Here is a 27,360-nt window from a genome sequence, read left to right as displayed (position 1 = left end):
AATATGAACTGGGGTTTAGATAAGAGTACTATATCCTCATTAAATTTCTTGGTTTTGATGGTTGTACTGTGCTTATGAAACAAAATGTTCTTTTTCTTAGGAAATACACACTGAAGTATTGCGAGGTAAAGGGACGTCATGTTCAACTGAACTCTCAAATGAACTCTCACAGCGTAGGGCTTCCCTGGTGGCGCAGTGGTTGAGAGTCCGCCTGCCGATGAGGCCACAACAGTGAGAGGCCCGTGTAGCGTAAAAACAAAAAACAAAAAACAAAAAAACCACAGCGTGCGCGCGCGTGTGTGTGTGTGTCTGTGTGTGTGTGTGTCACGCACTTATGGAGACGGGGAGAGGAGGGGAGAAGAGAGAATGATAAGACAAATGGAGCAAACAGTTGACAAATCTGGCTGAAGAGTACACAGGAATCTCTTGTACTATTCTTGCTACTTTGCTGTAAGTTTATAATTATATTAAAATAAAGAGTTACCCCAAAAGCTCTTTTTTGTAGCCAATGAGAATGTCACGAAAGAGTTCTTTAAGTGGTGACGCTAATGCTGGTATGGAAAATCTTCCCTGAAAATCATCAATTTCAGACAGATTAGATAACCACACTGTGCCAGGCACTGTTTAAGCCCTTCACATGAACTGACTCATTTAATCCTCATAATCATCCTGTGAGGTGGATGCTACTATTACTCCCATCTTAGTGAGGAGGTAACTAAAGCACAGAGAGGTTGAGTAACTTGCCCAAGATCACACAGCTGCTCTTAATCATAACAGCTCAAGCTCTTAACCATAATAGACCATCAAGGAGGCCAAATGATCACCAGGATATGCTATGTTGGTTATTTAGGAACAAGCACTGCATTAAATATGAGGGAGCAGAAAAGGCAGCTCTAGGGGAAAACTTTGGAACAATGAATGTAGGTTTATGTGCTCTGAACCCCTGCCTCAACCTGACATTCAAGTCTATGTAAAAGTCAGTCTTGAATTATGCAAGGTTTAGCCAAAATAAAATAGGGAAATAAAATGGCTGCTTATTCTGATGTGAACCTGCTAGCCATCAACACTGGAGGAAAAATTAGAATGTTCCTCAAACAAATCTGATTGTTCTCAATATTTACTTTTAAATACACAAATGGCATAAGTTCAAACTTATAAAACAGGAGCATTCCCTTTGCCCCTGCAGTTTAGCTCCTAGATATTTACCCTGTGGATATGTTCACACGTGAGCAAACAATGGTATATACAAGAGGCGCTGTTTGTGATAGAAAAAGACTTAGAAACCACCTAAATGCCCACAATAAGGGGCTGGTTCAAAGGTACATCCACACAAGGGAATACTATGCAGTTAGTTTAAAAGGAAGCTCTTTCCAATAAGGACATTAAAAGGTGTTTAAGGACTTCCCTGGTGGTGCAGTGGATAAGAATCCGCCTGCCAGTGCAGGGGACACAGGTGTGAGCCCTGATTCGGGAAGATCCCACATGCCGCGGAGCAACTAAGCCCATGCACCACAATTACTGAGCCTGAGCTCTAGAGCCCGCGAGCCACAACTACTGAGTCTCCGTGCCACAACTACTGAAGCCGGCGTGCCTAGAGCCCACGCTCCTCAACAAGAGAAGCCACTGCAATGAGAAGCCCGCGCACCGCAACGAAGAGTAGCCCCCGCTCACCGCAACTAGAGAAAGCCTATGCGCAGCAACGAAGACTCAACGCGGCCAAAAATTAATTAATTAATTTTTTAAAAAGATGTTTACGATTATTAGCCATCAGGGAAGTGCAAATCGAAACCACAGTGATATCATTCCAAACCCACTAGGATGGCAATAATCAAGAAGACAGATAATTAAGTGTTGGCAAGGATATGGAGAAATTGGAACCCTCATACCCTACTGGTGGGAAAGTAAAATGGTACAGCCACTTTGAAAAACAGTCCAGCAGTTCCTGAAATGATTAAAAACAGAATTAACTTATGATCCAACAATTCTACTCCTCGGTATATACTCAAGAGAATTGAAAACATACGTCTACACAAAATTTGTACATGAATGTTCATAGCAACATTATTCGTAATAGCCAAAAAGTGGAAACAACCCAATGTCCACACAATGCAATATTACTCATCAACAAAAAGAAATGAAGTACTGCCACATGCTACAACATGGATGAACCCTGAAAACCTGCTAAGTGGAAGAAACCAGACACAAAAGGCCACATATTGTATGGTTCCATTTATATGAAATGTCCAGAAGAGGAAAATCTATACAGACAGAAAGCAAATTACTGGTTGCCAAGGGCTTGGAGCGGGGGGGGGGGGGGGTAGAGTATGAGAGGACTTGGGGATTGATGCTTAAGGAGTGTGGGTGTTTCTTTTCAGGATAATGAAAATATTCTAAACTTGCGGTGATGGACACAACTCTGTGAATAACCAAAAGCCACTGAAGTGTGCATTTTAAATGGGTGAATTGTCGCATATGTGAATTATATCTCAATAAAGTATTTTTCTTAAGTTCTTTATGTACTGATATGATCTCCAGGATACATATTAAGTAAAAAAAGCAAAGTGTAAAACTATCATATATTCTACCATCTGAGTGAGAAAATATAGTTATGTTTATAAATGAAATGTTTCTGGAAGGACACGTAAAACCCCAGTAACACTGATTGCTCCTGGAGAGGGGAACTGGACGACTGAGGCATCTACAGTAGGAGAGAGAATTGGTTTTTTTGAACTGGTAATAGATACCAAGAAAGTATTAAAACTTTGAACACAATGAACACCTGTGTGCCCACCACCCAACTTTAAAAACCACTACCATACAGTTGGACCCCATGTGCACCCCTCCAGTCACATCCCGTCCCACCCCTGAACTGATCCACTGTCCTACACTTGGAGTTCATCATTCCCACGCATTTTATACTTCCATTACACTCTAAGTATGTATAACCAATATGCATTATTTTGCTTTTTTTGTTGTTGGCCACGCGGCTTGCGGGATCTGTTCCCCGACCAGGGGCTGAACCTGGGCCACGGCAGTGAAAGCCCAAAATCCTAACCACTAGGCCACCAGGGAACTCCCTATTTTGCATATTTTAAAACTACACATATTCTTCTGTAATTTGCTTTTATCACCCAATGTTTTGCTTTATGCATATTGATATGTACAACTTTAGTTCATTTTCATTGAAGTGTAATACTCCACATCCAATACATAATGTAATACATCCAGTATCGATGTACTGGATTGGCCCAAAAGTTCGTTCAGGGTTTTCCTTGTCATCTTACCAAAACCCGAATGAATTTTTTGGCCAACCCTATATAATTTTCCAAGGTGTTCACAACATGATCTCTCAGCCCATATGCTCTTCTTACAATGAGACACTGACATTCCTGTCACTGAGAAGTAAGGCCTATAGTCCCTCTTGAATCTAGGTGGGCTAGTGACTATGGCAGAAGTGAAGCAATGTGAGTGACTTCCAATGCTAGGTTAGAAAAGGCAATACAGTTTTCCCTGAGTCTCTTGAGAAGCTTGCTCTCTGAACCCAGCTGCCATGTTGTAAGGAAGCCCAGGCCACATGCAGGCATTCTGGCTGATAGCCCACACTCAGGTTTTATCTAACTGCCAGTATTGGTTAACCATCAGACGACTGGGGAAGCTTTCAAGAGGACGCCAGCCCCAGCCAAGATCTTACAGCAAGCGCATGAGAGCGCCCAAGTTATCACAGTCTAATTGCGCAAGTCAGCACCCAGAGCCGTAAGAGATACTGATTATTGATCTGAGCCACTAAGTATTGAGGTGATTCACTATGCATTAGTTAATTAGAACATCTATGTCACAATCTGCCCATTCTCCAGCAGATGGATATTTGGGTTGTTTCCAAGTTTTTTATGGCATTACAACAGTGATCTTATGAACATTCTGATACACGTCCTGTGTGCATGTGTAAGCTCCTCCAGAAGGGCAGTTACTGGGTTGGAGAATATGTCATCTTCAATTACACTACAACCTATCAAACTATTTTCCAAAATGGTTGATACCAACTTACATTCCAACAGCAGTATAGACGCTCCTATTACTCCAAATCTTCCCCAACACTTGACACTTTAATTTTTTTTTGCTAGTCTTTGCCCAGTAGGGCACAAAACAGTCTTACTGTATATATCCTTTTGTACCTTTGAATTTTGTGTTGTTTGCATGAATTAATGCAAAATAAACATTTAACTGTATGCTAATAAATGACTGCTTTTCTGTTTTAAGCATGTTTTATATATTGGGGTTCCCCCGTTACTTTTTTTCTTTTTTGGCCATACCACGTCTCTCATTATCCAGCAGGCTAGCCCAGGCTCATCTACACAGTGGTGGCTGCAGGGTTCCCAAAAGCAGCACAGGACGGCAGGCCCCAGTGCACAAAGCACCTCTTAAGCCCTATCAACTTAGCAAAGCACGTATTTTATACTTCCTAGGTAGTGGTCCATATTAGCTCTTAGCATCCCCTGATCCGCTTCCTCCAGGGGTCTCCAATTAGAGGAGTCCAACTGCTCTTAATTCCTTTTTGGAATGGGGTGATATATGTATAAGTAAATCAACTGAAGAGTGCCAATAATCTTGGGGGAGAACCTCATTCAGATCTGCTAGTGACCCAATAACAGTGTTTGCACTAAAGTGATATGATTGGAGTTCTTCAAATTCACCCCTGAATCGACCCCACCTTTCTGCATTGCAGCACTACTTGTAATAACAAGGAACTGGAAACAACCTGAATTCCCTTCCAAAAAGGATTGGGTAAGTAAGCTAGGCCGTTAACGTGCGTGTGTGCTCGACTGTGTGCACTGTGTTCCTCTTGTATATATGTGTGAATGTATGTGTGTGTGTGTACACGCGCACGCGCACACACACATCTCTGGAAGGCTTATCCAAGACACTGGTAACACTAGTGGCCTCTGAGGAGTGGACTGGGGAGCTAGGAGACTTGGGAAGAGACTTTTCACCATGAAGCCCTTTGTATCTTGGCATTTTGCACCATGTGTATGTATTATTTATGCTCAAATACGTTTCACAGAACCAGAGAAAAAATAATGCACCCCTGTGGGCCACAGCTGTTGGGGCTGGTTTGGAGGAAACGCCGTATCAAATGAGTGGGACACTGGCACTCTGGAGCGGCTGGCTAGGAGGCCAAGGAGGTGTCCGGCTCCACCCTGTCTGGCAGCCGGTGGCAGGATGGGCATGGCCCGAGGTCTCCCAGAGCTGCAAATGCTCCCTAGGGTAAGTTGGTGGGGGCAGGGTAACATGTACACACAGACAACTATAGCAAGTCCAAAACCACTCTCCTATGACCCTACCCTCCCCTTTCCAAAAGGGCCTTGTCTCAAATCTGCGGTTGAGGCAGCACAGGGCAGGGGCTAAAGGGCGAGGCTCCTGGCCACCTCCCTGATGGCAAGCCCAGGGCTGCCACTTCCCAGCTGGTGAGGACTTCAGCAGTTCGTTCCCCTCTGCGCCTCTGGAAGGAAGCAAGAGTGACTCCACTAACCTCATCAGCTTTTCGTGAGAAGTGAGCTATACGTGCTTTTATATCATTTCAGTTCCTATTACACATCAAGAAATTACCCCGTGCTCTTAAATTTAGTAACTGGAACTCTTCCAGTTAACCCTGGCAGTTGCTAAAATTATCCATGAAGTGGAACTCAAGGAAATTACTGGGGGGGAGGGGAGGGCGGTAAAAAGAGGAGTTGAAGATCAGCAAGAAACCTGTGTATATGTGTGAGCGCCCCCTTGTGGCCCTGACACAAAAGGGCGGCCTCTGGAATCTTCTTGACATTGCCGTCCTTTGCCGTCCTTCTGAGGTCCAGAAGGTCCACGAGGGTCTGGCCTGGGCCTCACCAGGAAAGGGGTCTATGGGTCCTCCCTCTACCACTCTACCACTGCCCCTCATACTGAAGTCCGGCTCCTCACACCACAGGCCCAGTGCTTGGGATGCTGCCTGACACACAGCAGCCTCCCCAAATGACATTACTAAAAACCTAAAAATAAGTGGATGATCACTTACGAAGACAAAAACAGGTCTGGAGATGGATGATGGTAATGGTTATACAACAATATGAATGTACTTAATGCCACTGAACAGTACGCTGAAAAACGGTGCAAACGGTAAATTCTGTGTTATGTATATTTTACCACAATGAAAACAAAACAAAAAAAATGGATGAGTTCTAATCTCAGCTTTACCTGCAGTGAGTTCTCCTCCAAACCCCTTGCCCACTCCTTGGTAATCTCCTTATCAGATCCTGTTCTCTACATGGGAAAAGGGCCCCGACTCCCTTCTGGGTCCCCTCCTCTCTCTATATCCTTTTCCAGCTGGTATCGCCAGGCCCTCAGCTTTGAACACGGCTGTACTCTGAGCACCCCCCAAGCTGTCGCCCCAGCAGCCTGCTCACCTCTCAGTCAACGCCTGACAGCTGAGCGCCCTCCCACCCCAGCCGGCTCCACAGACAGCACCTTCCTCTAGATGCTCAAGTCCTCCATCTAGGTGTGATCCAGCCCCTCTCCTTGACCCAATTTCCAATCCACCCATGTGGAGAGTCCTGCTGCCCCTTCCGAAGCGCACCCAAGGTCCACCCACTGCCTCCCCCACCCACCATCTCTCCCCACGCTGCCTCCCCGCCTCCGCCCCTGCCTTCCTGGCAACTTGTCCTCCTCACAGTGGCCCAAGCAATCTTCGTAAAAGGCAACTCAGACCATCACTTGCCTGCTTTAACCCCCCCCAGACTCCTCAGCACTCTTGGGAGGAGGTCCAGATTCCTCCGGCCCCTCACTCACCTGCCAGCCACGCTGGTGTTCTCCGTGTTCACTGTCCCGCCTCAGAGCTGCGGCCCTGGCTGTTTCCTCTGCCTGAACTGCACACAGGCCACCCTACAGGTCACCTCCTCTGAAAGGCCTTCTTGCCCCAAACATCTAAGTGGCTCTGGTCACTTGCAGTCACCCTTCCAATTCTTTGGGCACCCCCTGAACAGTACACTTAAAAATGGTTCAAATGGCAAATTGTGGTTTACTGATTACCGCCTGTCTCCCTGGCTAGAGAGGTCAGCCACGCGGGAAGAGACTTGTCTGCCTTGCTCATGGATGGATCCCCAGCTCCTAGAACAGGCCTGGCACAGAGTAGGTGCTGGGCAGTGGTGAGTAGGTAAACGGTCAAATCCACAGGCACCCACACAAATGAAGCCTGCAGTCTGGAAAGCCATCCACAGGCAGAGTGGCAGAAACAGGGGAAATCTGTGGAAGGGGAGGGCAGAGGGACAGAAGCCCTGCACGTTGCCGAGGGGAGGAGGAGGCCCAACTAGATGATGACCATGACCGTGACTCCCTTCACCTCGGGGCCTGCAGCAAAAACATGGGGAGCTTGATGCTCAGAGACGAGGCCCAACCCTTCGTGGGTGCCCCGCCCGCACTATGCTTCATGCAGAAAAACAGTCCTGCGACTCGCCCTGAAGGAGGGGAGGGAAACAGTCTGAAAGTCACAAAAATATATTAAAATAGCTGTTTTCTTCTCTCGGTGCTGGCTTCCCTTCTTAGTGCCCCTTACCCACCACCCGCCACCGACTTTCAGGGAAAAAGATGCCCAGGCAGGTGCCCCAGCTGCAGCCTGGGGTCTGGGGAGGTCCCTCCAGCCTAGGAGTGACGGCGGCTAACAGTCTCTACAGGCTCGACGCCACCGCCGCCGACGAGGGGGCCGCTGGGAGGCCGGAGGTGCAGGAGGGTCAGGCAGGACGCAGCGGACAGTCGGGCCTTGCCACAGGGACAGAAAACAGAAAAGAAATGAACAGAGTGAAGAGACGGAGAGAGAGAAGTCAAAGCATCGGGGGCAGGGGGCAGAGGAGGGAGGGAAGTGAGGAAGCCAGGGGGGTGGGGGATACGGGAGCCCCTTCAGACGACACCCACCCTGGGGGACAGGGAGGCCCGGAGCCGGGGTTTGAGGCAGCAGATGTTGCTGAGAGGGAGGATGGGGAATGGAGGACAGGAAAAGGGCACTTGGCACTTGGAGAGGTAGAAAAGTGTGTCCTGCCAAGGCCACGGTCAGAGAGGAGAGAACAGAGGACGCGAGAGAAGGGAAAGTCCCAGAGCGGCAAGGCCGGGCCACAATGAGCGTCTCAGACTCAGAAACACCGGGCGAATCCCCAGGAAGCTCAGGCTGGCGGAATGCCTGAGGGAGACAAGCAGTGTCACCCGGCAGCCGGCAGGGGGCGTGCGCGCGCCCTCGCTGAAGACTCTGATGGAGCCTGGAGGCTGGAGAGGGGCCTGCGCCCTGCCCTTAGGCTAGAAGGTCCTGCGGCCCAGTCTTTTGAACACGCTCACAGTGCCCGCGTGGTCCATCTGGGCACCAAGGCCCTCGCTGGAGCTGCTTCCCCGGGGCCCCACCAGAGTCCTCTTAATGGTGACCTTGACCTCAGCCGAGGACTTACTCTTGGTGCTCGTGACCTGGCTGTCCTGGGCCTCCGGCACGAGGGCAGCCTTGCCCAGTCTCTGGACGATGCTGACTTTGGATAGGGACTCCGGCTTCCTCTCGAGCCCAGGTCGTGAGGAAAATGCCAGGCGCCGCAGCGTTGGGGCAGCGGCCGTTGCCACCGAGCTTGTGGCCTTGGCTTTGACAGTTAGTGCGGGCTGGGGACTGGCTTTGGCTGGGGCCCGGCCTAGCTTCTTCAGGACCCCGGCATACTGCAGGACAGAGCTGCTGCTGTCGTTGTCACTGTCCCAAGCCAGATCCTCGTCGGTCTCTGGGGTGGCCCCCAGGCGGCTGAAGACTCCTGTGGGCTGTGGAGGTCAGAGACAGGACAAGTGAGTCACTTAGTCGCTCAACATGCATTCACAGAGAGCTGCCTCATCTGTGCCTACGTCACGGGGCTCACAGTCAGGAAAAACACCCATCGGTGAAGCACTAGACAGTGATCAGAGTCATGAGAGGGCAAGGCCAGGGAGCTGGAGGAGGCCAGGAGAGGAAGGCTCCCTGGAGAGGGACATCAGAGATGAGATCTGAAAGCCGAGTGGAAGTGAGTCGAATAAAGAGGGAGCGGGAGGGGAGGCGAAAGGGAAGACCATTTGCAAAGGTCTACAGGCGAACGTGAGAGAAAAGGCAAATTTGGTCATTCGCTCCACAGACATTCTCTGAGTCCCAGGTCAATACCTGGCCCTGTGTTGGGCAGTGCTGGGGACCCAGTGGTGACCAAGACAGGCCTGGTCCTGCTCTCAGGGGGCTCACAGTCCAGTGGGGAAAACAGACCCAGCATCGGATACAGCACAAGTAATTCTCTAATTACGAGAGGGAATTCCCTGGAGGTTCAGTGGTTAGGACTCCACGCTCTCACTGCCAAGGCCCCAGGCTCAATCCCTGGGAATTAAGATCCCATGAGCCTTAATTAGTGTTCTTGGGAGGAGAGGGGAGCGCTGGAGAGCAGGGTACAGGGAGACCTCATCTCCTCTCAGAGTTCAGGACAGCCTTCTCTGAGGCATCAACGTTTAAGAGAGTAAAGAGTGCCGTCTAAGTCCCCAAGACAGGAATAAGAATCATATTTACGGCACACTCACTACATGCGAAGCTCTTTCCATGGCTGCACCTTCAAGCCACGTGATCCTGAGTGCTATTATCACACTCATGATGAGATTTAGGCAGTGAGAAAAAGCCAGAGTGGGTGAGCCCTGGTGAGCAAGGAACAAAAGGCAGCTGGAGAGCTCCACCAGAGTTACTCAAAGGTGCCACTTGAAGATGCTCACCAGGGCTTCCCTGGTGGCGCAGTGGTTAGGAATCCGCCTGCCAACGCAGGGGACACGGGTTCGAGCCCTGGTCCGGGGACATCCCACGTGCCGCGGAGCAACTAAGCCCGTGCGCCACAGCTACTGAGCCTGCGCTCTAGAGCCCGCGAGTCACAACTACTGAGCCCCCATGCCACAACTACTGAAGCCCACGCGCCTAGAGCCCATGCTCGGCAACAAGAAGCCACCGCAGTGAGACGCCCGCGCACCACGACGAAGAGTAGCCCCCGCTCGCCGCAACTAGAGAAAGCCCGTGCGTAGCAACGAAGACCCAACGCAGCCAAAAATAATAAAATAAAATTTAAAAAATTTAAAAATAAATAAATAAAGATGCTCACCACTGCACCAGACAGCCCCCGCGCTACGCAGCTATACCTCACTCAGTCCTCACGACCACGCTGTGAGGTACTATACGGAGGAGGAAACCGAGGTACAAAGGGCTTAAGTGACACAGTCAAGGCCATGCAGCCAGGCGGTGGCAGAGACGGATTTGTGCCAGGCGGTGGGCTCAGGCTGCGTCTCCCAAGCACATGCCGTGGTTAGGCCTGCGGGACCGCAGGTGGAGGAAGAAGAGCGGGCTGCGCCTGAGCACGTGGTGAAAAGCCTCTGAAGGGTTTCCCGAGGGCGAGGGGGGAGGGCCTGTCCTGGAGGCAGCACATGCTGCCGCTGTGGGCGAAGGGCTGGAGGGGTTCACAGGAGCTGTGCGGAGACCAGCTAGGAGGCCACTGCCCTACGCAGGCAGGGAGAGGTGGCAGACAGGTGGGGACAGATGGCCCCATCAGACTCAAGACTGCCTGGAGTGGGGACGGTGGGGCACCCGAGACAGGGCCCAGGGGACGTTTTGCTTTGGGGAAAGATGCTGAGGACAGTTTGGGGACATGGTGGTGGGAGGGGTCCGAGGGCGGCATCCATGAGTTGCCAGACCCCCGGGGCTGGAAATCGGGAGAGAGGTCGGGATAGAAGACAGACAGGGAAGCCACCAGTGCAGACAAGGGCACTGGGCCTGGAAAGGTGCGTGAGACAGGGTGAGATGTATGTGGGAAATGCCAGGAACAACACCCAGGGAAGACAAGAATTTGAGAGTCCCCAGTGGCTCCCCCATTTCCAACTCACTTTATTCCCCATCGTCGTGTCTGCCTTGGTCTCGGCGCCAAGGCGGTCAAACACAGACGTCCTGTGGAGACCTGGGAGGGAAGTGAGGCCATGAGCCAGCGCCTGCTGGGTGGCCCCTGGGGGCCCAGGCCTGGCTGAGCACCGCCGTGCAGACAGGGAGGGGTCGACACAGCCAGCCCAGACCCCAGGCAGCTCTGGTCCAAGCAGGCACCGACTGGGCCCAGTTAGGTTTTACGTCTATGTTGTCGGCTAACACTGACCTTAACCCACACACTTCTGGCTAGTGCCAAATGTGGGAAGGATCAACTAAAATGGACACTTCCAGTCCTCACACCTTAGTACCAATTCATGAAGTGTATGTGCGGGAAGAGTTCTTAATCCCTTCTGGTTCCTTTCCCTATTTTGGGGGCCATGGGCCTCTCAGAGAACCTGATGAATGGTAATGCTCTCCCTAAGTTACAGCCTAAAAAGCCACTAACAGGAGAATGCTTACTAGACTACAGCACAGAAGTACTACGAAAATATTCAACGACCATTAAAAAGAATGAAGATGAAAAGATCTTCAGTAAAAAAGTTACAGAACAATACATACAGGACAATGCTATTTGTGCTTAAAAAGAAAAAAATGCCTGGGTATGTGTAACTGTACAAACAGATGCATTTACATTCATAGATGCTGGTCTGGAAAGGTCAACAATACGTGTGGGATACAGGAGTGAGGGAAGAGAGTTTGTTCTTACTGTACATGCTTCTGCATCGCTGGATGTTTTTCCATGAGAACGTTTACAATATCCTAAATGGAACACTGTAAGGAAGACCATCTCTGTACCACCAGATTCAAATCCCAGCTGTGGACTGAATCTCAACCAGACACCTCTGGCTCGTAACGACGGTTCCTACTGTCTTGGGCACCTGCCCTCAGCCAGGCACAGTCACTCACTTAACAGGCAGGCTAGCACTGAATCCGTGCCACGGTCCCTCGGGGAAGAGGTGCCAGCTGAGGCACCGAGGAGCCCTGCTATGCTAACGGCAGGACAAGAAGACAGAGGCAGTGATGCGTCCTCCTCTACTATGGCCACCATCACTGTCCCCTCCGTCCAAGGCCCCCTGGACCCCATCAGAGCCTGCTTCTGGGCCACTGCCTGTAGGACGTGACCAACCCTGCAAGATGCAGCGAAAGGGAAACACAGTCTGTGCCGCCCACTCCCCACCAGGGCCAGTACCTTTCGCTGCCTGCTGCTGCTCCAGGATCTTACGGGTCCGGGCAGTGGTGCCTTTGGGCATGTTGATAATGTACTTCCCCTCCATCTCGGCCGTGACCCGGCGCCGCTTGGTGGGACCAGTCAAGCTCTCCTCCTCCTGGCGGGCCAGGGCTGCTGGGGGAGGAGGGGGTGGTGAGCGTCTTCTGGGATGGAATGTTCTCCTGGGGTGGGGGCTGGGCGCCCTGCAAAGGGCACACACGTGCCCTTTATCGCCACGCTTTCACCTGACTGGAATCCCTTATCCTCCCAGCCACCCCCAAGGCCACTGGCTGAACCACCGGGAAACTCAGGGGTCTGGGCACAGTGGGGTCGCAGAAGGCTGTGGCGGGCCTCCCAGGCTCTCTGTGGCTCTGGCCCTCTGTCCCCCAGCAGGCTCACCTCCCAGCCCAGCCAGAATCCCCTCAGATGGGGAAACTGCTGGGTGGTGGAAAAGCCATCTAGGTGGTGCTTTCACAGGTGTAATCACTTTTTAAAAATTAGTCAAGGTCTATACTTACAATCTGTGCACCGTGCATAAGTAAATTACACCTCAATTTAAAAGAAAGACTCTCCTCAAATGTGTTGAGTTGAAGAGAGCCAGTCCCTCCCAGGCTCCCCATCTTTTCAATACTTTAGAAATGAATTTTAACTTTCTTGCTCATGGCACATAAATCGAAAGATCAGAAGGAGGATGAGGCACTTGCAGACACACGTGGTCAAAAGGGGGCACATGTGATGGAGGTGTACGGGGTGTGATGGGGCTGGGGGCCAGGACAGCCAAGCCCCCACCCTGGGCCTCTGTTTCAACTTGGGCCAAGATCACTGCTGTGGGGATGGGTCCAACAAAGGCAGGAGAGTGTGATGGACAGGAGGGCCTGGAAGCCCAAAGGCCGGAGTCCCATTCCCAGCTTACCAGCTGAGACCTGGAAGAGGAACGGCAGCCAAGCATGGAAAAGTCTGTGGAAGAGGAAGGTGTGGGAGAAGGGAACATCAGGGCAAAGGCCCCACGACGGGAAGCAGCCTGGAGGGGAACCGAAGCAGCAAGCGAGATGTGAACCCACGTGTCGCAGGGCCCAGTAAGGCCATGGGGGAAGATGACCTTATTAGTGGAACAATGGGAAGCCCTGGAGAGTTCTAGACAAGGGTGTGAAAGGATCAGATTGAAGGTTTTAAAGGATCCCTCTGGCCGCTAAGAGGAAAGGTAGCTTCTTTACCTTTGACCCCAGGCATCAAGCACAGGGCCGGGCACCACTGCGGGGCTCAGTGACCATCTGTTAAAAAAGACTGAACCACCCATAGTCAACAATACTGTACTGTACACTTAAAATTTTGTGAAGAGGGTAGAGCTCACATTAAGTGTTCTTACCACAATAAAATAAGAAGTACAAAAAGACTGAAACAGCCACCGCATGAGAACTGCAGTGCACCCACGCTTAAGGACACCATCTCGAGCGCTTCCAACCATCCTCTGGGGCGGGTGTCACCAGCCCCCTTCTACAGTGAGGCCCACAGAGGTGCAGTGATCTGACCAAGTCTGAACACTCTGGACACCTTGTAGCCTCCAAAGCACCCTGCAACGTTGGGAGCACGTCCCCCAAATACTGTCTGCCAACCCACATTCGCCCCCAGCTCCTCCCACCACCTGCCTGAGTCCCCTCACCGGCAGCCTTGGCACTCTTTGCTGCCATCTTGTTGGACACAGTGACAGAGATCTTGGAGGTGCTGGTGTCCGGCCGCCTGGGGGGAGTGCCAGGTGGGGAGTCTCGGTTCAGGCTGTTGGTGATCATCCGGGAGGCGGCTGCCAGGAGGAAAGAGGAGAGTCCAGTGGGGCGGGGCCCTGGGAAGGGGTCAGGATGGGGAAGGCAACCTTGGGACCGCAGCATGGGGATAGGGCAGCCAGAGGCACCCTGTGGCTGCACTGTCAAGGCAGGCATGCTTGGGGTGGGCCTGTCTTCCCAGTAACTAGCCAGCCCCTCCCTGCCCTGGGGGCCTTTCCTGAGGCCCCAGACCAGATGGGTTCCTAGCACACTTCACCTATCAGTTACCCAGCCCTGCACTGAGCATTTCCCTCCCCTCTCCCTCCACCACGCTGGCCTCCAGGATCTTCCTCGCTCAGCAAGTACACGCCCACTCAGGGCACTTTGCTGTTCATAGGTCTGGCGTGCAGCTCCCCCAGTAGCAATGGGCTTGCTCTGTCTCTGCGTTCAGGTCTCCTCTCAGACGGCATCTCCTCAGAGAATACTTCCCTGCCCTTATTACTGCTTGACATGAAAATTACATTTGTTTGTTTACTGGTAGACTCTCCCACAAGACTGTACTTATAATAACACAGAGGAGACACTGTCTGTTTATCGCTGTATCCCCAGTGCCAACCACAGTTTCTGGTACTTCACAGGTCTTCAGTAAACATCTACTGAAAAGATGAACATGGTCACCGAACCTCCCAACACCCCTACTAGACAGGCTTCACTGTAAACCAATTTTATAGATGAGGAAACTGAGACTCGGGGAGTGGGGTCACTCAGCCAGGGCCCTGGGCAATGTGGGTCTGGCTCCAGTTGGGCTGGGGCAAGAAAAGAGGTGACCTCCCTCAGGGTTGGAAAGCAGTCTCTGGCCCCCCTGAATTCTGTGGAGCAGGAGAAGGGATGTCCCAGGGTGCAAGGTGGGCTACAGCGAGCAGACTGGAGGGCCAACTCCAGCGGGGGGAGGAGACGGACTGTGTCTCCAGGTGCAGCTGCTGCTAGCTTCAGAGTACGGGTTTGCTGAGATCTTGGGGAAGCCCTGCAGGGAGGGGAGAGGGGGAACCTTCACGCTACTATCGCTTGCTCAGCAGGCCCAGCACCAACCCCCGCCCCACAATGGCTTTCAGACTTTGATATTTTGTCCTACCTACCCCCAAAAAAGCCTTCTCTCTTTCTGCCATGTGCTGTCTCTCAAAGCCTCCTGAAGTCCCCCATAATGACCCTCAACACCTGATTATAATTCCATATTGCTTGGTTACTTTTTAAACTATAACTACAGCAGACAGAAAAAGACATCAAACCTACACAGATCGTTTAACATCAATTCCCATATACCCACCACCCAGGTCAGGAACGGGAGCACTGCTGGCACCCAGAAGTCCGGGGATTGGCCCTTCCCAACGAGACCTTCTCCCTCCCCACCACCCAGGAAGAAATGGTCGGTTTTCAGGCCTGCTCACTGCTGTTGATGATTTGGCATACACCCTCCCGTGATCTTCCCAAGACACTTCTTCAGCCCAATAGGGGTGGCTTGCTTTCTTTTTTTTTTTTTGGCCTCGCCCGGGCCCCGGCAGTGAAATCGCCGAGTCCTAACCATTGGACCGCCAGGGAATTCCCAGGAGTGGCTTTCTGATGAGTGGCTGTGTGGAATCTGCGCCCAGAGCCTCCACTCACAGCACTCTGACAGGCCAAATGCAACACGATCGGGATTTTCTGCTAAAAAACATAAGCAGTTGAGACGGCCTGCCTCTTGCAATGGCCACAGAGGGCAAGGTCTTGCTTAAAAGGGATATGGTGTTTTCTCACGCCAGGTAAGCATCACCTGGGTGGAGGGGAAACAGCTCTGTCTGTGAGCCACTGAAGCTGAGTTGCAGTCAAACGCCAGAGTACAACGAACTGTTCTTTGTTCCTCCCAGTGCGGACACACATGTTCAATATTACAAAGTGTACACAAGTGACCGGAATGTTTTGGGGTACTCTTCTCCACCCTTTTCCATCTGTGCCTGTTTCCCCTACTCTTTTAACTGCCTATTTTCTCCATTTTTGTTTTAATTTTTTAAACTTATTTTAAACTATTTAAGAGACTCAAAAATGGCAAAAAAAAAGTACATACTACCTGCTCACATTTATATAGGTTTGAAAGATTGGCAAAACTAACCAAAGCTGTTAGAAATCAGGGCAGTGGATACCCTTGAGAGGTGGTGAGCGATGTCAGTCATCTTTTCTGTTTCTGGATTTGGACGCCGCAGGCTACATGCGTGCTCCATTTGTGAAAAGTCATTCAGCTGCCCCTCTGTCATCGGAACCCTTTTCTGTATGTCAGTTGAGAGGGATCACTGCAGAAACGAACCCAATTTGTTCAACTTCCCTTCGTCCATGCCTTTGGGTAGGCCCTGACCACACTGATGCTGGGCTTAGCCATGTGACTGGGTTTGGCCAATGGGACAGAAGCAAATGTTATACAAGCAGAGACTTAAGAGGTGCTTTGCACATTGGGTCCTGCCTTCTCATGCTGCTTTTGGGAACCCTTCAATCACCACGGTGTAGATGAGCCTGGGCTAGCCTGCTGGATAATGAGAGATGTGTGGCCAAGTCACCTCTTTTGGCCCAGATGACACCAAGCCAACCATCAGATGTGTGAGGGAGGCCATCCTAGATCAAGAGATCTAGGAGCTGCCAAGTGACCACTGAGATCAGCTGAGCTGTCCCGGAGCAGAAGTGACCAGCCAAGTCACAGAACCACGAGAAATAAAAGTCTGTGTTTTCAGCAACATGGATGGACCTAGAGATTATCATACTAAGTGAAGTAAATCAGACAGACTTAAAAAAATGATACAAATGAACTTATTTACTAAACAGAAATAGACTCACAGACAGAGAAAACAAACTTATAGTTACCAAAGGGGAAAGGGCGGGGGGGGCTGGATAATTTAGGAGTTTGGGATTCAAATATACACACTACTATATATGGAGTAGATAACCAACAAGGCCCTACTGTGTAACACAGGGAACTATATTCACTGTTTTATAATAACCTATAATGGAAAAGAATCTGGAAAAAGAACATATATATAGGGAATTCCCTGGCGGTCCAGTGGTTAGGACTCTGAGCTTTCGTTCCACTGCAGGGGGCACGGGTTCGATCCCTGGTCAGGGAACTAAGATATATATGTGTGTGAGTGTGTGTGTGTGTGTGTGTGTGTGTGTATAACTGAATCACTTTGCTGTATACCTGAAACTAACACAACAGTGTAAATCAACTATATTTCAATAAAAATTTTTGTTAAAGTCTGTGTTTAAGCCAGTTTTGTGGTGGCTTGTTAAGCAGCAAAAGCTAATCAATACATATGTTAAATCTTTTAAGTGTCACACTGCTGAAAAAAACAAAAGTATAAACACAGTTGATTCTTACCATTCAGATTCCATTTTGTAAATTCGCCTGTTCACAAATTTATTCGTAACCTCAAAACGAATACTCGTGCTGCTCTGTGGTCATTCACAGACATGCACAGAGAGGCAAAGCACTTGAGTCGCCCAACACACGTTCCCAACTGAGGTCAAACAAGGCGACGCTCTGCCTTCCTGTTGCAGCTCTCACTTAGTAAACAAGTCTATTTAGTGCCACAGTCTATTTACGGTCTCCTTATTGCTATTTTCACATCTTTGTGCTTTTTGTTAGTGATTTTGCTGTTTAAAATGGCCCCCAAGCATGGTGATAAGGTGCTGTCTAGTGTCCCAAGTTCAAGAAGGCTGGGATGTGCCTTATGGAAAAAATACGTGCGTTCAATAAGCTTCGTTCAGGCAGTTTTAGTGCTGCGGGCTGTGAGTTCAATGTTTATGAATCAACACCATATATTAAATAAGGTGTCTTGGAACAGAAACACACATAAATAAAGTTGTGTATTCGTCAGATGATGAAAACGTGGTGACCCCGTATTCCCCTGGGAAAAGTGATTCAGTATTCACTGACTCGGTGTTTGCAGTGGCTGTGTAGAATGGAACGACCACAAACGAAAATCCACTGTATATACAGCCACTCACTACCTAAGAGACGAGAGCCTCGGATGCCTTTGCTTCCACCTCTGCGAACTCCACTGCCGAAGCAAAGGAGGCCTGAACACATGGGACTCACCGCTAGAGGCGCCTCGGCGACTCTCGCCTGGAAGGGGGCTGGGGCTGCAGGGCACTGACTCAGTGGCAGCTTTGCACATGTCCTGTAAAGAAAACAGGTGCCCGGTTACCATGGGGACAGGGGCATAAGCTGGCGGAAGAGGGAACCCAGATATCTGAGCAAAACTCGGGGAATCAGAGCCTGAGCTGTTAGTGCTTTCAAAACATTTCCCTCCTAATCATAATGAAGCATCAGACACACCCAAGCTGAGGGACATGCTGCTACAGAACACCTGACCAGTACTCTCCACAACTGTGAAGGTCATCAAAAACCTGGGAAGACTAGGAAACTGTCCCAAATCAAAAGAGACTAAGGAGACGTGAGAAGTAATGCCATGTGGTATCCTGGAACAGAAAAACGACATTAGTGGAAAATCTAATGAAATCCAAATAGTCTGTAATTTGTTAACAATAGCACACTACTAATGGCCATTTCTTAGTTCTGACAAATGGACCATGGCTATGGAAGATGTTAACATTAAGGGAAGCTGGCTGCAGGAAGTACGAAACTTTCTGTACGACTGTTGGAACTTTTCTATAAATCTAAAATTGGTCTCAAATTTAAAAGTTTAAAGAAATCGTTTTGCTCAGTGACCTCCGTGATAACTCAGCTAACGTCCCTGGCTTGAGAAAGCCCTCGCTGCGGGGTCTTGCCCTGGATGGTGGACAGACGAAGGCCTGTCCCTGGGATGGAGGGAGCTACTAAAATTGACGAGAATAAGCCCAGCTGCCATCACTCGGTAAAGTGGAGTGCTGGAGAGCGCAGCTCTGAAGCAAGCTTCCTTCTCAGCCAAGCGGAGGGAGGAGTAAGTGAGCTCATATTCGTAGAGGACGAAGACAGGGCCTGACAGGCCACGGCAAGTGCTTGGTAAGCGCTAACTATCATAACTAAACGAGCTCTTCACTCCAGGCCTGGCACTTGATGCCACATACACTCTCTGGTAAATGGCCACAGCGACCCCATGCAGCAGGGCTGTGTGAAAAGCCTGTTTCAGAGACTCGGGGAGGTGAAATCACTAGTCCAAGGTCACTGTAAGCAGAAGGGCCAAGAAGGGAACCACCATGTTGTTGGCCAAGCCACCACTGGGTCCCACATAGAGAGCTCCTGTTCTGGGGACAGAGAAAGAGTCCTGGTATGGATAACTATCATGAGGAAGATGAAAACTAGTAATAATAATACTTAAAGCGAGCCCCTACTGCGGCCTGCTGTTTACACTGTCCTAGGGCTTTATATAACTTAGTACTCACAACCCTCCTGCGAAACTGGTTTGCCTACGTACATCCTACAGGTGGAGAAAGTAAGGTTCAGAGAGGTTGGGCAACATGCCCGATGTGACACAGCAAACAGTGGAACCAGCCTTGGAATCCAGTCTGCCTACCTTTACTTCCAAGCCTCCAGTCGGCTCTGCCACTGCCCCCCTACCCCACCCTAAATCCAGGGACAGAGGGGTCCAGTGGAGCACCCACCTGGCGGTGCACCACCTTGGCATGCTTGAGGATGGCAATGATGTCGCCCACCACAGTCACGCCCAGCTCATTCATGATCTCCTTGTTGAGATCCAGCAGCATGCTCTTCTGGATCCTGCAGGGGAGGGTCGGCAGGGAGGCCACAGTGGGCCAGGGTGGGTGGGCCAGCCAGCCCCCTGACTCCCCTCCTTTCCCCAGGTTCAGCCCCGTCCCCTCGGCAGCCTTACCTGTTATCCACAAACATCACTGCGTAATTGACAGCAGGTCCCGGAGGAATGCCGGCTTCCTTAAAGAACTGGATCCACTCGGAAGTGGCTGGGGGGTGGGGTGGGGGCATAGACAGGGCTCATTATTCACGTTACTCTCCTTAGAGAAGAGCAGCAGCAAACCACAACAGCAGCAGCTCCCGCAAATTAAATGCTCATCAAACGCCAGGCCCTGGGCCTGAGAGCTCTGCATATACGACGGAACTAAGCCGGCCTGACAGCCCTGTGGGTTAGGCAGCATTGACGCCCGCATTTTGCCAGTGAGGAAACTGAGGCAGGGAGAGGTCGGGGGACCCTCCCCAGGCCACCCTGCTAACAAGAAGCAGACTTCCCAAGGCCCTGTGCTTCCATACCGCCCTTCTCCTTGCAGCTCTGCCCTGCTCTGGAGCGTGACCCGCAGCAATCACCCCCCCATGCTTGGCCAATGACTGGTTTGGGCGAGCCAGGACTCTGGGTTCTCCATCCAGGTCCCCATCAGCAGGTGCGGGCCCCGAGGGTGACAGGGTTCATAGGTGGATGGAAAGAAGGGTTGCAGAGCTGACCCCTGGGTGTCAGAAGCAACCCCCCTCTACACACACACACAGAAGCAGCCCTGCCTCAGGGTGAGCATGTTTGGAGCATGGGTTCAAATCCCGGTTCTGCCATCTCCCGGCTGAGGGACTTCGGGCAAGGTAACGCTTGGGGCTTCGGTGTCCTCTAGGGTAATACATTCAACAAGTATGTACTGAGCACCTGGCACACACCAGGTCCTCCTCTAGGCACTGGGGATACCGCAGGGCACAAGACAGAGTCCCTTTCCTCATGGAGCTGACATTCTAGTGATAACAGCACTGATGTCCTTGGTCATCGTGCAGACTAAAGAGAAAGTCCACAAAAAGGGCTCTAAGTGGCACATGGCCCAGAGGATGTCCTCAACCCACTGCAGCCATGATGATGATGATGATGATGAAGGGGATAATGGTGATGATGATGCCACCGCTACACATGGAGCCAAGACCAGGCAGACCCCATCCATGTAGCTTGATTGCTTCCAAAGTTCTTTCCTGGCCTCTTGGGTGTGACCTTCAAACTGACCCTGACCTGTCAGGCCAGGTGTTAGAGACGATCATTGGTTCCAAGGAGAACTTTTCTTTCACATTTTAATATCTCTGAAACTAGGATTTACCTCACAATTGATGGTGTGCCACAATTTAATTGGCAACATTTTTTTCTTTATCTTTCTCAGGGTACGTAACAGTACATCCAACAATCCATGCTATTTTAGATAAGAAGAAATTTGGTGTTACTATGCCCATTTTGCTGGTAAGACAACTGAGGCTCAGAGCAGGGAAAGAGACACACTCTGGATGAGACACTGCATGGGTGGGGGGTAGGGGGCTCAGGCGCATCCCCTCCCGAAGAGGCCCCTGCCCACCCAGCCGCAGGCCAGTCCCCCTGGGCCTGAGGCAAGAGAGGAGCTCATGCCCTCAGGACATCCTCCAGCAGCCCAGAGGAAAGGCGGACCTTTTTCTACTTTTCACAGGCACTATCCACCTGTCCAGGCATGGGGCCCTGGGTTCCCTTAGCCAAAAGCAGGCACCTTTGGCCTAAGTGTCAAAAACTACCACACAATAGTTCCATTTATGTGAAATGTCCAGAAGAGGTAAATCTGTAGAGATCTATAGGGACAGAAAGTAGATTAGTGGTTGCCAGGGACTGGGTGGGAGAGCAGGGGGGAGGGGGGAGTGAATGCTAATGGGTATTCGGGTTTTGCGGGGAGTGATGAAAATATTTTGAAATTGATTGTGGTGACAGTTGCATAACTCTGCGAACACAGAATATTAAGACCATTGACTCGTATGCTTCAGTGAATTGTATGAAATGTGAACTGCCTCTCAATTAAGCTGTTATTAAGGGGAGGAAAAACACCACATAGGTTGGGGGTAGCTAGCTGCCTGAAGCAACGTCAAGGAACTGCAAAAGTCCTCCTGTCTGGTCGTCACCATCATTTCGTGTCCTACTAAGGAGGAAAATATGCTGCCAATTAAATGATCACAAGCACCAGCTGTAAGATGAACCCCCATTTCAGAAATATTAATATGGGCCACGATGTATGCCTTGGACTCAGAGGAGTGGCTTGCTGTACACACCAGGAGACATGCACTAGAAGATTCACGGCAGCTTGTCTGCAACCCAGAAACAATGCAATATCCACTGACAATAGCATCGACAGACAAATGGTGGCTGCTCACACAGTAAATACTACGGAGCAGTGCGAAGCAAAGAACTGCAGCTACACACAGCACCAGAGATGACTCAGACACTGCGCTGAGCAACAGAAGCCAGACACGGAAGACCTCACGGCACGACTGCATTCACGTAAGTTCAAAACCAAGTCTATAGGAATGTTTTCATTCGTGGTACAACTATAAGAAAGGTAAGGAGAGATTATCACAAAGAGAAGATAGTGGTTTATTCCATCTGGAGGAGGGAGGGGGTGTATGATTGGGTTGGAGCCCTCAGGGGGGCAGGCAGTATTCTAGTTCTTGACCTGGACAGTGGTTAGAGGGGGGGTGCTTTTTTAAAACCTTTTTATTGAACTATCATTTTCACCCACAAAAGTACACACAAGTCGATACATTTTCATAAACCAACATACCCATGTAACCAGTCCCCAGATCAAGAAATAAAACATTTGCAACATTCCAGAAGCATCTCCTGCCTCACATTCCCCAGGCAGTCACTTCTCCCTGCCTCGCAAGGGCAATCAACACTTTCCAGCGGCATAGATTGATTTTGCCTGCTTCTGTGCTTTATATAAACAGAATCATAAAGGATGCACTCAGACGTTTGCTTTTTAATTGCTCTTATGACCACACATATATGTTTTACGTACTCTTCTATACGTACAAATCTCCAAAAATTTAAAAGCTACCAGCTAGTAATCTCTGTGCTTTGGCAACCCCCAAGTACAGAGTTCGAAGAGAATGTGGTGGTAAAGCTCATGAGAGTAATAACAGCTATAACATTTGCTGAGAACCATGCCCAAGATTTCACATGCAATAACCTCCTAATCCTTACAACATCCCAGGATGTTACTATCTCCATTTTACATGTGGGAAAATCGAGGCTCTGAGAGGTCAGATGAGAAATCTGCTGGACTTCAGGACTTTATGGCCTGAAGTTCTTTATGGCCAAAATACGTTGTCAGCAGGCCCAGATACAGAGCGGAGGTGGATAGGCCCTGGGCAGGCCCTGGCCCTCCCTCCGCGTTCCCCGGAGCACAGCTGTTCCTGCCAGTGACCAGCCCTCCCTCCCCCAGCCTGCCCCCCCCCGACCAAGGTCATACCTCAGAAAGGGCAGAGGGGAGAAGGGGCCCCAGAGAAAAGACTCACCCATAGTTACAGAGACCATTGTCTCCCTCGCCTTCACTCTGCTCCCTGGAGCCTGCATGAGAGAACAAGGGGAGAGCACCCATGAGTCGCCGCCGGCTAAGTGTCCGTCCCTCTCTCGCTGCCTGTCTGCCTGCCAGGGGAGAGTTCCTGGGCTGGGGACTCACAGCCCAGGAATAGCCTGGAGCAGCTGGCAGGAAGTCAGCCTGGGGCAGAGCTGTCACCACAACTATCACTCCTGCCTCGGATAAGGCCCAGGGGCAGCAAATGTCCACATCTCCATTCCCACACACCTCACAAGTTTCTGGCTGGAATAAGAGAGGGACAGAAAAAAAGACACCCCCTGCCCAAGACCTTAACCATAAATACCCATTCATTCACCCACTCAAAAACTCTTTCCTGAGAACCTACTGTGTGTGAGGCACTGTTCTAGGAGCCAGGAATACTGAGGTTAACAAAAACCAGAGCTTGAGGACTTCCCTGGCGGTCCAGTGGTTAAGACTCCGCGCTTCCACTGCAGGGGTCACAGGTTCGATCCCTGGTCAGGGAACTAAGCTCCCACATGCCGCAAGGCACAGCAAAAAACATACAAACTCCAGAGCTTGGCATCTAGGTGGGGACACGGGAAACAGGGAGACAGAGAGTAAACAAGCAAACCAGTTGACAATATCACGTGTCAGAAAGGCTTTAGCCTTATGGAGAAAACACAGAGGGCCCGGGAAGGGACGGCTTGCAATTCTAAATGGGTGGTCAGAGAAGAGCTCTCTAAAGTAACATGTAGAGGGCTGAAGGAGGTGGAGGGGTGAGCCATGCAGTTTTACAGAGGAAGCGTGTTCCAGGAGAAGGTACAGCAAGTCCAGTGCCCTGAGCCAGGAGCCCATCTGGCATGTCCGTGGGGCAGCAGGAACAGGGGAGGGAGCAAGGAGGCAAGTGAGAGCGGCCAGGGCAGAGAGGTGGGGCACCAGTCAGGAGGGGGTCCCAGAGCAGAAATGGAAAACCAGTTTTCGCTTGGGTAAGATCAGCAGGTGCCAGAAAGGTGTTAAAGACGTATTAGCCCCAACGGAGACTTCCTCCTGCACGTGAACAGCAGTGTTGAAAGAGAACTAACAGAAATCATTTCCTCACCTGATGCTTCGCTACTACCTGACTCCAGGACCACCTGTCCCATGCTGCCCCGGCCCAAACTTCTCACCTGGCCCGCCTCTTCTCAGTCCCTGCCCTCTCCCCTCACGCTGCTCCCCTCCACCCACTCCAGCCCCCAGTTCTGATCCTTTTCACCCACCCCACTTCCGCCTCCTCTACAGGTGCAGAAGGCCCACTGTCCAGCACCTTTCTGTTTACCATCACATACAATCTGCCTGTTCCCGTCCCCCCCCCACCAACAATTCTGATGGTATCACAGAGATAGTACAAGAGTAAGGACTCTGGAACCAGACTTGCAGGATTCAAATCTGGCTCTACCACTTACTAGCTGTGTGACCTTGGCAAGGGACTTCACCAGTCGGGCCTCAGTGTCCCCATCTGTAAACCGGGATGGTACAAACATTACTTGCCTTAGAGGACTGCTGTGGGGCTAGATGAGTTTCTATGTACAAAGCGCTCAAGAGTGCCTGGTGTATACTAAGTACCTACTCTAGAAGTGCTGGTTCTTCTTATTCCCCCAGCCTCCCACCCCAGCTTTCCCTCTAACACCCAAGTGCTTTGCCTGCCACCCACTTTTCACACAGAACGTCACCTGTGCCTGGAATGCTTGCTCCTCCTGTCCTCCTGGCAAGCTCTCCATCACTCTGATTGGCTGCCACCTGCTTTGTGAAGCCTTCCCAAAGTCCCCAGATGTGAGGCTCTCTCCTCTACTCCCAAGTAGGATGATGAACATGATCACGCACATCACTTCACCCTGTACTCGGCTCCTAATATCCCTTTTCCCTTTGGGATTTTACCACTGGACAAAGACAATACAACCAACATCTCTCAAAGAGCAAAAGGCACGGAGAGGCTTCAGTGAGTTAGACAGAACAACAGCATTTCACACACCAGGCACTATCTATGCACCAGGACCAATGCCAGGCATCACACTGATGCCTCACAACCTCCTCATGAGTGAGGACTATAATTAGCCCCATTTTAATCAATGAAAAAACCAACTCATTGTGGTGCAGTCATTTGCCAAATGCCACATCTAGCAAGCACTTTACCAGGACTCAAAAACAAGTTCTCCCTGATTCCAATGCCCATGCAGTAGCTCCTGCTGAATGTTTACGTGCCAGGCACTGAATATGTTCACATCTCAGTGACTCCCCACAACCACCCACGGTAAAAAGTAAAAGTGATCTCCAAGTTACAGATTAGAGTGGCAGGTCCGAGGTCACACAGCAAGTAACTACAGGGCCAGGGTTTGAACCCAAGTCCGTCAGTGGCTATGATTAACACTGGTCAAGGGATTACTATGAGCCAGGCACTGTGGTCTGTCTGTCTTTGCAAAGTTTCAGTTAACACTGACTAGGAGGCTCTAAGTACTGGTATCCTCCCACTATAACTGCAGAATTCCCTGCTAGACTCAAGTGTCCTCTCTCCACCACCAAAAGCCCATCTCCAGCACAGTGAAGATTATATAACATTAACAATAACAGAAAAATGACAGCTCCCGGAATTCAAGTAATCACCATGCACTAGACTCCTCATCCTAAGCCCTTAGAAGGCTTGGCTCCAAATCTTGAGTTTACCACTTCCTAACCCTGACTCTGGGGCAAGTGGCTTAACCTTTCTGGATCTCACTCCCTTCAACCATAAAATAACAATGATAGGAGTTATTGTACATCAACTATACTTCAATTAAAAAAAAAAGAAGGATAAGCATATCTATTCTTAAAGTGCTTAGCAGGGTTAAAAGAGTTTACAAACGCCAAGCCCTTAGAACAATGTTCAGTAGGTTTTGTACATGTGCATTAAATAAATCTTAAGTGAGTCAGGAAAAGGGTAGGACAGTCACTAAGCTGATGTCAGTCATATGCAAAGTGTGAGCTGAGAACAGAGTATAACTCAACAGGGTCCATGGGATCTGACAACATAGAACCACAATAGTACAAGTTATCCCCTTTTCAATTCTTTCAGTTTCTGTCTACAATTTAATAGACCGTTCTGCTTCCATTGGAGTTCAGGTTAAGTTTTCCTTCTCACGGCCAAAATGCTAGTTTTCCATTAACAAAGCAATACAAATTTTCTTTCTCAAATGAACTGACTGGAGGAAAATGCATCAGTTTTAAAGAAAACGGAAAACGTAATACTAAGGGATTTGGCATAATTTATCAAATAGTAAGTGGAGGGATGTCGATTTGCCCAGCTCCAGATTCCAAGTTTTTCCTATCGCCGTCTCTGAGCTTCCTTCCTCCTCTCTTCCTTGCAAGTCCCATCTACACCAATGACTCTCAGAATCATTTTTATTATAGTCCCAATCTACTGAGCTCCTGCTCTCTACTGTCAGGTCCTATGCTAAGGAGTTTACACGCATATTTCATCAGCATCCTCACAATGACTCTATGATATTGGGGCTAATAGCCTTCGTTGTATAGACGAGGAAAACGAGGTTCAGACAGGTGAAGGCACAGTTCCACTACCACAAAGTGTAGCTAGGACTTGAACTGAGATCTGCTGGCTCCCAATTCCACGCTCCCACACCCAGCTCTTCCACACCAAGTACAAACATCATCAACAATACAAACAATAACAGTATAGCAACCAAGTGAGCAGTGTGCCAGACGCTGAGCTAGGGGCTCCGACATGCACGAGCTGACTTCTCACTCCAACCCATAAAGAGGATGCCATAGCCAGATTCTGATCCCCATCCTACAGAGGAGGCAACTGAGGTTCAGAGAAAGAAGTAGCTTGTCAAGAGCCGAGTCGCACAGCGGCGCCAGGACTGAGTCCGGAACCCCGGGCGCCATTCATTCCCACCTCATCCAACCCAGTCCCACCACCCACGGCCCGCGCCTCACCTGGCCCTCTGGGCCCGCGCCCACTCGCGCCGCCCGCCCTCCCACCCGGCGGCGCCAATTGTCAGACCCTCCTCCTTCGGCCCGGCTGCCCGCCCCGGAAGCACCGTCCTCAACGCCGGAAGTCGGACTTACCGGCCCGCGGCCGCTCTAGCCCTCCGGGTAGCCACCAGCGAGAGCACAGCGGCAACCGTCACGTGACC

The 27,360-nt window shown here is 50.4% G+C and overlaps 1 protein-coding gene across 16 annotated transcripts; it reads right to left on the bottom strand.

The window, feature by feature from the left end:
• Positions 1–7,502: 7,502 nt before the first annotated feature.
• C20H19orf47 (chromosome 20 C19orf47 homolog) lies at positions 7,503–27,265 on the bottom strand. 16 transcript variants are annotated; one of them, XM_067718806.1, is made up of 11 exons: positions 27,161–27,256; positions 24,637–24,689; positions 23,580–23,777; positions 23,172–23,223; positions 19,759–19,846; positions 19,532–19,646; positions 18,027–18,108; positions 13,813–13,950; positions 12,135–12,287; positions 10,912–10,982; positions 7,503–8,802 (listed from the first exon to the last, which is right to left on the bottom strand). In XM_067718806.1, exons 4-11 carry the CDS (start codon positions 23,188–23,190, stop codon positions 8,308–8,310), a joined length of 1,161 nt encoding a protein of 386 aa, XP_067574907.1. In that variant the 5' UTR covers positions 23,191–23,223; positions 23,580–23,777; positions 24,637–24,689; positions 27,161–27,256; the 3' UTR covers positions 7,503–8,307. The 16 variants fall into 16 exon arrangements, 13 of the variants coding, with proteins under 13 accessions (XP_067574907.1, XP_067574911.1, XP_067574906.1 ...); XM_067718810.1 differs by lacking the exon at positions 27,161–27,256 and adding an exon at positions 24,904–25,110; XM_067718805.1 differs by lacking the exon at positions 23,580–23,777 and having other exon boundaries at positions 27,161–27,254.
• Positions 27,266–27,360: the final 95 nt, after the last annotated feature.

Source organism: Pseudorca crassidens, chromosome 20, assembly GCF_039906515.1.
Source record: "Pseudorca crassidens isolate mPseCra1 chromosome 20, mPseCra1.hap1, whole genome shotgun sequence".
Taxonomy (NCBI): Eukaryota; Metazoa; Chordata; class Mammalia; order Artiodactyla; family Delphinidae; genus Pseudorca; species Pseudorca crassidens.
The sequence above is the reverse complement of the archived record's forward strand: the minus strand, read 5'-3'. Positions and strand labels throughout refer to the sequence as shown.